Raw genomic sequence first — 10,423 nt, 5'->3', positions numbered from 1 at the left:
ATCCTACTCAATTTATTTGGCAATCAAGCTGGGTCAAAAAAGAGTACCCCCATATTTTCTACACCATATTCATCATAATTAATTACATTTAGATCCATGTAAGTGAGTGCATACTAATTAATTTTAATTCAAATAATCTAATATTAGCCTCATTTTCAGTAGAGATTATTACCTCGTTAAACATACCCGGCTTAATTTCAGGATCACCCATCAATTTAACTTCCAAAAAAATTGACTTTAGACCATAAATTAAATCAAACCAACCCAAAATAAAACTTATATTTAGCGGTAATTATTTTATTTTATTATTCTATTTTCTTCACATAATTGTTGCCAAACACAGACTAATTTGCAACACTGAAAATACAAATATGAGTTGATTTCACTTTTATCTTCTAAATTATCATCATTTTTTTTTTCATTTCATTCTTTGGCCAAACAATCTCACCTTTTATTTTTCCTTTTTAAATCTCTACTCAAATTCAGAATACGACAATAATTACATTGTACGTGAGAAAATCCACCAAACCGCATTTTCTAACTTCTCAATAATTTTAAATATCAGTCAATACATTCCATATTGGCTGATACATATGAAATTTTTTTTCTTTTCAATACCGATATATATATATATATACTAGATAGAATGAAAATCACTACTGTATTGACCGGTTCCTAATACATATAAGCTTTATAGCAAATTCATGCGCCAATACGATAGTTGTTTTCTGCAATTGATATCACTCGATACTCTCAAATACCATTACACTACCGATAAAACAGCAACTTGGGACAGAATGCTCTCTCTCTCTCTCTCTCTCTCTCTCTCTAAATCCAAATGCTGCTGAAGGCTTCTTCAAGTGCCCGTTTCCTGCTCAATTCAACGCTCCACCCTCCTGCCCTTCCACCTCTCTCTACTCGAAGTTTCATCATTTCTTCATCATCGATATCATCATACGCTTGCATCTCAGGATGATTAAATCCGACTGGAATGGGCAGTGGTGCAATTCCACCCCCAGTGACGACTGCAGGGGCGTAATGCCCCTCTATAGAGCTCTGGTTTGTGATCTGCCTCGGTAAATAAATAAAAAAATTAGTTGAGAACATGTGATGTTCATCAAGAAAAATACTAACGACAAGAACATTTATTGAAAATACTACATTGGTTTTACAAAATAATAAATAAATAAAAATTAAAAGCAGACTAACTCAGACTGGCCACAAAGTTGTTAAAATTCAAAATATTTCATAAATTGTAACGTTGTAAGATTTCATCTGGTTACCAATGAAATACAGAGGTTCAAGAAAGTTTTGATGACATAATATAGGATCAACAAAGACAATAGAAAAGATGAAAGCAGAAACATAATCTAATAACAACACACGATATCCTAAAACAAAAAGGTGACAAGAACACAAGGACACAAAATCCACATTTATCATATGATTGATTAACTATAACTAGGCACACGCAGGATTGACATTGATAATAGTTTAATTTTAAAAATAAAATAAAATTATATTTAATACATCCAATATATCTGCTACAGGATTTATTTCAAAATATTAAACTATCTATCATGTAGCTTTATTATACAAATAATTCTACCATTTCTTATTATTCATTATGCTGTTCATTTTGTATTTAATAGGAAATAGGTAACAACTTGCTAGCATTATCACCTCCTTTGTCCTCAATGGTGCATAATGTGTAAGGGATATGTAGAACTGGCAGACGATTATTTCTTCATTGTCCGGTGGCTCTCTTCTTATGGCAGCATCTCTTTGGACTGTGTGATGTACTGTGGGCAGCTCTGAGGGTGCGCACGCATATGCTTCTTGTTAATTTTGACGGGTTTGATGGCAATAGGAAAGCCAAAACATTGTGGTCTTAAATTGTTTTTTATATCTTTTGAACCATTTGGCTGGAAAGAAATGCAAGACTTTTTATGGAAAGGAGTCAGATGCGAAATCTTTGTGGGATAAGGCAGGTTACTTGTCTTCATTTTGGGCTTTTGTGTCTATCCCATTTAAAGGAGTTACAAATTTTTTTTATTTATTTATTTGTTTTGATTTCTAGGGATTGGGCTGCTGTTTGCCATTCACAGTGTTGGAATGTTTTCTAGTTTGCATTTTCAATTTTTGTTCTGATTTCTTTTCATTGCACAAGGACTCCTTGTCCTCTCTTTCTTTCATGCTTTTTTCTTAATAAAACTCTTCTTTTGTTGCTGCTCAAAAAAGTTAAAAAAAAAAAAAAAACTTTCTAGCATTATCCATCCAGTTTGGACATACTGGAAAAACTCACCTCCAGAATAATCCTCTCAACTGCTTCTATTTTATCCCGTTTCTATCTAGTTTTCCTATTATTAAATATAAAGCAAAATTCTATTTTATATTATTTTTGGACAACTTTGGTTCACGACTTGATTTGAGTCTTTTGGTGATCGTTAACATTGAACGAGGGAAGCTGTGAGCAAACTAGGATTTATCTTGGAACAGCTTCACTCACACCTTCATGAGGGGAGGAAATCAGTTTTAAAACAGTGACAATGCGACTACTACACTCTCACATGCTACTATTCTGAACCCTAATTTAAATTCTGTTTATATCATATTTTCTTGTCATTGTTATCATAATATTTCTGCTAAATATAATGTTTATTGTTTTGCTAGACTTACAATTCTCTGGTTTCCTCTAAACCTCTGATCATTGACTGACAAACCCAAAATGCATGCCAAAGAATACCAGGACAACAATAATAAAATATATAAAGTTCGACTAGCAGTTAAAATATCTGCAATGCTAGTAGATTTTCCCCTTCAATGCTAGTAGTTCGACTAGTATAAATGAATTCACGGGCACTTGTTCATGCCAGATTAGTCCCAAATTTGTCATATAAATAGCTACAAATTTCTTGTTGTCGAATAAATAGCCACAAATTCCTCACTGAAATAGGGTTGTCTAATCATATAAGATTTTAGAACCACTAGATTATACACTCAGAGCTCAAAAAGATGCATCACAGATAAAAATATATATATATATATATATATATATATTTTGGGTTTTTGGGTGGGTGTCTCTTGCATCACATTTGATATATATACAGTTACATAGAATATGCAGGAAATCTACGCAGAGATTCAGGAAGTTCAGGTTCCATGGTGGTAACATGTTCAGATAATATTAGCAAAGTTTATTAACTCAAAACTCCAGTTTTTAGCCATCATTACTGGTTTTATGAACTGAGAACAACATATCCAACTGAACAAAATATGCATAAACAAATTATTATGCCAAACATCAAAGAATCAGGATTATCACATTCCTGATAACATAATGGCTGAAATTACTTTTCCATATCTGGTACGAATTTCACATAGTCTAAGTAAATCTTGTTTGTTTACTGCAGTAATAATTTAGTTTTACTTGAAATACAGCAGTAATAATTTCCAGCAAGCTCCAAGGCCTTGAAGCTTGGCAAAGATTTCACCTAGAAGGATAAGATTCTAAACATTGTTTATTACATTTTAGTTTCACTTAGAATGCAGCAATAAAGTTGCAGCACTATAATTGTTGTCTCGACATAGAAAATAGATCTCTTACATATGAAACTTCCAAGAAGATTTGATATGTGAATATCTTCTACAAACTAAAAGCAAAGGTAGAAAATAACAAATGTAATAAGATCGCATATATTTGCCTAGAAGTTAAGGTTCACTATGTTCAAAGACAAGGAAGAGTCAAGATATACATGAGATATTCAGGTTGGGAACATCATCAATAATTATTATCAATAACCATGGAATGGTGTGATTAGTTAAAACTATGACTCTCAAGAATGGACGCAACATAATTCAAGTAAGAGGGCTGCTATTTGCCCCTTTCTACCAATTTGTTTTGGACCTCAACCTACTTTGGACCCCCACCTACAAATTTTGAATTTTTTTTTTATTTGGACCCCAACCTTATTCCCAATTCTACCTTCATTCCTAACATTTGGAAACGTAACCCTAACCCCGACCTCCGATAGCTCATTCCGCACCTCTTCGCCACCCCTTCCTACCTCACTGTCTCCTCCTCTCTTCTTCGACGGTTCTACTTCTCCTAGACAAAACCCTAGACCCTCCCCTGCCAGAAAAAGAGGGAGCGACAGAGAGGGTGATCGCAGAGAGAGGAAGAGTGAGACAAATAGCAATCAACACAGAGAGAGTGAGACAGAGGGGTGGTGGGGGAGGTCAGGATGTGGTGGGGTGGGAGGCTGAAGAGGGGTGGGGGTGACAGAGAGGGGATAGGGAGGGAGAATGAGGGCAGGGAGGGGCAAGAGAGGCTCATTGGAGTTGGAGATGGCGAGGGAGGGTCGTGTTAAGAGCTGGTGGCGGCTGGAGTATGGGTGTGGGTAGGCTTAGGATTTGGGAGGTTAGAAATGAGGAGAAAATTGAAATTATATGATGGGAAGATTGTATTACAAAAAAATATGAAAAGGTGGGGGTTGAAAGAAAAAAAGTAGGGTGCTATTAGGAGAACTCTTCAAGTAGCCAAACTAACCAGTTAGGACAAGACCTTTGCTGAGTTGATTTAAGTAGCATGTTCTTTGGCTGTCAACCAGATTTTTAATAGTAGGATATAAAGCAAGGCAAAAAGTTAATCCGCTAACTCGAAGCAATCGACAATCTCATATTTGACAACATAGTTGCATTGCCACTTAATGATGTCCAAGAAAGCAGAGTTAAGTTACCTATGGGACACCCCAACCACTTAGGCTGAAGTCCTCTAATAAAGAGACTCGAGTTCAAGCTCCAAAAATGACCTATCAAAAAGGGACTTACAGTGCACTAAATGATGTCTAGACAGATTTGAGTAGGCAATGCATATTTATTAGCGGCTAAAACAAGAAACAATAATGCATGTGATCTTCTCACCACATCACTATCAGCCTGTGCAGGCTGTCCCTTGCTTGCAGCCAATGCTGCTGCGTATTCTTCGGCCTGTCATAATAAAATAACTAGAATAAGAATACTCCAAGAGAATTTTGCAGCAGATATCACAGAATTCACGACCTTTAAAAAGACCTAAACTACATGAAACATTGTTCAGTATGATACAAGAAATTTAGCTAACTTTACAACAAACCTTACGAGCTTGAGCATTCATAATTTGTTCAGCATTTTCTTTCTCGTACTCTGCAATTTTTGCTTCAATAACAGGAACATTTATTCCTTCAATTAAATTACATGCTGCAAAAAATAAAATAAATTTCTTCGGTAGGTAAGACAACATTTTATTGACAAAATGATAAATAGAATGAAGCTCAACCTAAACCCTCTAAAGGAAAAAAGGGCACAAGAAAATAAGGTCTCTGACATCCCAAGAGGGGTTTGTAAAACCAAATAACAAACCTCTCACAACCTAAGAGGGAAGGCAACATAACAAACTTTCTCTCACAAGACCTGAGAGAATAGGTGAATACCATACACCATGGAAACACCTGCATCCCTAATCAAGGCCCCCAGGATGCCCACTTCAGAATTTTTGGAAGAAGGAAAACATTTCTATAAGAAGAAAACTCTTACACCGTGTTTGATTCATGGATTTGGATAGGGATTTGGAAACGGAAAGAGAAAAAGTGTGCGAAATATAGTTATATTTCATTCACATTGCACCTACCTTTACCTTTTCCTTTTCCCTTTCTAAATCCCTATCCAAACCCATGAACCAAACACAACCTTACAAGCTACAAAAACTTACTCATGTCTTCCACTTCCTCCAAGTAATCATTGTATTCTGTCAATGATGGGAAATCCTCCTGTCTTTTATTAAATCTGTGAAAATTGTGCAAAACAAAAATGAAGAAAACAAATAGATATCAAGGATTTAATTCATTATAATCTCTCGTATACATTAACTAGAAGTAAAATAGGCTATACCCAGTGAGCTTTGTGAAGAAGCAAAAATCACACAAAAAAATCTCAGATGTTCGAATTGGAAATCAATTATTTCATTCATCATTCTACAATTTATCAAAGACCATACAAATGAAATTAAAATAAATAAATAAACAAAATTCTACAATAACTAATAAAAAATTGTTGGCTTCACTTTAAAGCCATTTCTAAGATCAGCACCTACCGACATGAGGTTGTGTCCATGGCATTTCTGTGGACAATGGATATCTATAATGCTTGTCTTAGTTTTTCCTATTTTTTTATTTTATTTATTTTCTTTTTCTTTTAAAAACCAGCCACTTTGTGCATATATTACCAAAGTTTAGGTATGTATCTATCCAGTCTACCTGCTAGACCCCCATCCAATGGCGACCAAACAAGATGTATTTTCTATTTATTTATTTTTATCAAGTACATCTTAAAGGCATGAAATTCACCGGTGTTTTTAAAAACTTAACAATTTCTTTTTAAGATTTTAAAAATCAGTATAATCAGTAAATTTACAAAAGCAGACAATGCTAAACTCAAGAATGTAAGCAGTCACATTGAAGCTTGAATAACCATCATTTAACAATATATTCTACAATAAACTGACAAATAATTTGTTCTCCAAGGCTAGCAGTATGTATCTTTATGAATGTAAATAAAAATCACATATAAGAAAATACACAAATATTCTTATGTTGTGTTTGGATCATAGATTTGGGTAGGGAAAGGAAAAAGGTGGGTGAAATGTAGCTTATATTCCATTCACATTTCACCCATCTTTTCCCTTTCCCTTTCCCTTCCCAAATCCGTACCCAAATCCATGATCTAAACACAACCTTACAATCATCAAATCTAAAACCAAAATCATTACAAAAATCAGTTTCTTCTTCTTTTTTTCTTTTTTTCTTTTTTTTTTAAACTACAATTCCATATTCCAAAGTCCAATTATCAATATTCAAACAAGAACACCCATTTCCTTCGTCTACCTTTCACTAGAAGATTCAGCCAAACTCTCCAGTTCCATCTATCCTTTCTTTTGCTGGTATACACCTACACTTAATGTTGGGATTCAACAACAAAACCTTCATAAATCCAAAGTGTTTCCCCAGTTTCAGAGTATAATCCACACTACTACTTCATGTCATTGCAATTCCCAGAAAAAAGAAAACCCTAAACCACTCAATAAATACAACAGTACAATTAACACCCCCCCCCCCCACCCCCCCAAAAAAAAAAAAAAACTATTTTTTGCCCTTTTGATCGTGTATACCACTTGCACTATGTGTATGAGACAACAAACTTGAAACGAATCAAAAAGACACCCAAAATCAAATCAACATAGAGATATCTATATACACACATACACACATACACACAAGTAATGTAAAGAGAGAGAGAGAGAGAGAAAGTACATGCTGGCAATCCGCTTGCGGATGGCCATCTCCTTGGCGAAGGGATTGGCTCCGGAGGCGACCACCATTGCTGCTGAAGTTCAGACTATTACAGAATCCATTGATGTTTCTTTATATCAAACCAAGAGAGAGAAAGAGGGTCTCTAGCATTACTCTTTCTGTTTTGTTTTTCCTGAAAATCAACTACTTTCATTAAAGGGTTAATTACACCAAGAATCCCACGACTAGAATCATAATTAAAGCCTTGTTTGTCATCTACTATATAATTTATCTTTTTATCTTTTTTCCATCACATCACCTCTCTACTTTTCTGTACATCTTTTCGTAAAAAGATAAAAAGTGCACTTTTTTAGTACACCCCAAACCAACCAGTGAATTAGTAGTTTAGGCTCCTTTTGGCAAACTTCTTAAATTATAGTTTCACCCATTAATTTGAATGTGTTGTTTATTTTAAACTTTCAAATCATAATTTTATACCTATTTATCAAAACTTAATTCAAAACATAATTATTACTTTTTAAAATTCATAACGAAATACATAATTCAAAACGCTTTTCAAAACTCAATTTAAATTAATATTTTAATTTTTTGACTATTTAAATATTTTAAAAATATTTTAATTTTGTTAAAATTTTAAATATTTTAATATTTAAATATGTTAAGATTTTTTTAATTTTTTAATTTTTTGAATATTTTTAAGTATTTTAATTTCAAAATATTACAATTTTAATTTTTAAAATTTTAAAATATTTTATAAAAATATTTTTAAATATTTTAATTTTTTTGTTATGTATTTAGTTACGATTTGAGTGTAGAGTTATGAAAGTAGTATAGAGTTTCGAATTATGTGTTTGATTATGAGTTTTAAAAATAATTTTTTAATTGAGTTTTGTTTTATGTGTTTAGTTACGATTTGAGTGTAGAGTTGTTTTTAAATTTAAAATATTAATATTTTAAATTATTTAAATTTTTTGAATATTTAAATTATTTAAATTTTTACGATTTAAATTTTTTGAATATTTATTTTAATTTTTTACTTATTAAATTTTTTAGATTATTTAAATTATTTAAATATTTATGATTTAAATTTTTTGAATATTTATTTTGAAAAAAAATTATTTCCTTTGTAGTATTTTCAATTAAAAATTTGATTAATGTTATTTTCTATTAATAATAAAAAAAATTAATTAAATTTTAAAAAAGTTTGGTTATGAGCGCTGATCAGAATTTTCAATAGTGTGAAAGCAGTGTATTTTGTTATGAGTTATAACAATTTGAATTAAGTTTTGAAAACTCTTTCCAAAACACATAATCAAAAAAAATTTCTTACTTCACATGTCAAATCAAACTTTCAAAACTCAATTTCACACTCAATTCAAAACTTAATTCAACACTCTATTCAAAAACCATAACCAAACAAATTTTCTACACTCAAATCATAATTCCACAACTTACAAACTCAAAATACAACTCATACTCTCAAATCATATTTATAAAACTCCACCAAACGCAACCTTAAATTGTAGTTTGAGCAGTTTTAAATGGGTTGACGGATTAAAAGTATTTTCATTAATTATCAAATATTTACCTAATACATGATATTAACTAGGGTAACCATGTTATCCACAAGACTTTATAAATTAAAAGTATATATATATTATTATAATTATCTTGAAATAATTTAATATTTTATTTTGTGATATATATGAAATTTATAAGTTAACTTTTATGTTGATAACTTTTTAAATTATTAATTTAAAAAAATTAAAAATTATATATAAATATATTTAGTGTAATTTTGATAATTTGTATTTAAAAAAAGTAAAATCTGATTAACTGAGTTATGACATACCTTTTCTTGTTACGAAAATATACAAATTTAAAAGATTTAATTAAAACAAATATATAATTTTATTATTAAAAATGAAGTGAAGTGATATTTAACAATAATAATTAATATGATGTTTCTATTATTAGTCTAATAACAATTTAAGTTACATTTATTTTGATTTCAATTTCATAACTAAAAATATAATACGAATATAATACACACATAGATTTCTAGTATTTATGAATAAGAAGGTTTCAAAATATTTTCAAACTTTCATCATTTTCTTTTAATTTTTTTTTATCTAATTTAATTTTAAATTTGAATAAAAATTTTGATTTGATATGAATTACTTTAATTTTTTCATTAAATTTTTATTAATTTTTAAAAGAACTTTCATTCTTATTCAATTTTTTTTTTCTTTTCACCAAATTTGATGAAAAAAAACAATAATTTTCAACATTTCATTTTTTAAGATTTTTATCAAATTATAATTTGATAAAAAAATATATTAAGGGTTGAAGATTCTCTTAATTGAAATTGTAGTGAAATAACATCTTGAAATAATCAAAATTTGAGTATGTAGTTGGTTGAAATATATAATTTAATTAATTCTCTTCTTACATTTGTATAAAAATTGACACTTATGACTACATCATTATAAGTTGGATTATGGAAAAAAAATTGCGGTGTCAAACTTTTTTCATTTGTGAATATCTTACATATTAAAAAAATGAAAAAAAAAGAAAAAGAAAAAAAAATGTGTAGCTTTATTATATGTGTTTATCAATTTTGTTTTATGAACATAAACAATTGATGTTTCAATTTAAAAAATTAAAAAGTAAAAAAAAAATAGATTGGGTTTTTTAAAGATAAAAGAAACCATTTAACTCTTCTATATATTATTAAGATGGACTATTTCAATTTAAAAAATTAAAAAGTAAAAAAAAAAATTGGGTTTTTTAGAGATAAAAAAAAACTATCTATTCACCCAAAAAAAAAAAAAAAAACTATCTAACTCTTCTATATACTATTAAGATGAACTATTTTAATCACATAAAAAAATATAAATTATATTTAGAGATTATCCTTATATATTATGTTATTATATACAACTATAGTAGTAACAAATTAATTATAATATATATGAAAAGTTATATTAAGTTTTCATTTTCAAGTAATTGAATTATAATTAACAAACTAACAAATAGCAGTAATGGTCTAATGGGATAGAAATAAAATAAAAATA

At 30.1% G+C, this 10,423-nt stretch overlaps 1 protein-coding gene across 1 annotated transcript; it reads right to left on the bottom strand.

Moving 5' to 3' along the window:
- Positions 1-511: 511 nt before the first annotated feature.
- On the bottom strand, positions 512-7,587 carry LOC114321046 (uncharacterized). Its single transcript, XM_082916604.1, has 5 exons — positions 7,347-7,587; positions 5,750-5,823; positions 5,135-5,238; positions 4,924-4,989; positions 512-1,068 (listed from the first exon to the last, which is right to left on the bottom strand). Exons 1-5 carry the CDS (start codon positions 7,412-7,414, stop codon positions 829-831), a joined length of 552 nt encoding a protein of 183 aa, XP_082772730.1. The 5' UTR covers positions 7,415-7,587; the 3' UTR covers positions 512-828.
- Positions 7,588-10,423: the final 2,836 nt, after the last annotated feature.

Source organism: Camellia sinensis, chromosome 2, assembly GCF_055761805.1.
Source record: "Camellia sinensis isolate YWXY chromosome 2, ASM5576180v1, whole genome shotgun sequence".
Classification (NCBI taxonomy): Eukaryota; Viridiplantae; Streptophyta; class Magnoliopsida; order Ericales; family Theaceae; genus Camellia; species Camellia sinensis.
Note: the sequence above shows the minus strand (reverse complement) of the source record. Positions and strands in the feature narration are given on the sequence as shown.

Coding starts and splice junctions, on each gene's coding strand:
- LOC114321046 (XM_082916604.1), bottom strand. CDS start 7,414: ATGGTGGTCGCCTCCGGAGCCAATCCCTTCGCCAAGGAGATGGCCATC. Junction 5,824..7,346: donor CGCAAGCGGATTGCCAGCAT/GTACTTTCTCTC, acceptor CAATTTTCACAG/ATTTAATAAAAGACAGGAGG. Junction 1,069..4,923: donor CACAGGCTGATAGTGATGTG/GTGAGAAGATCA, acceptor TTACCGAGGCAG/ATCACAAACCAGAGCTCTAT.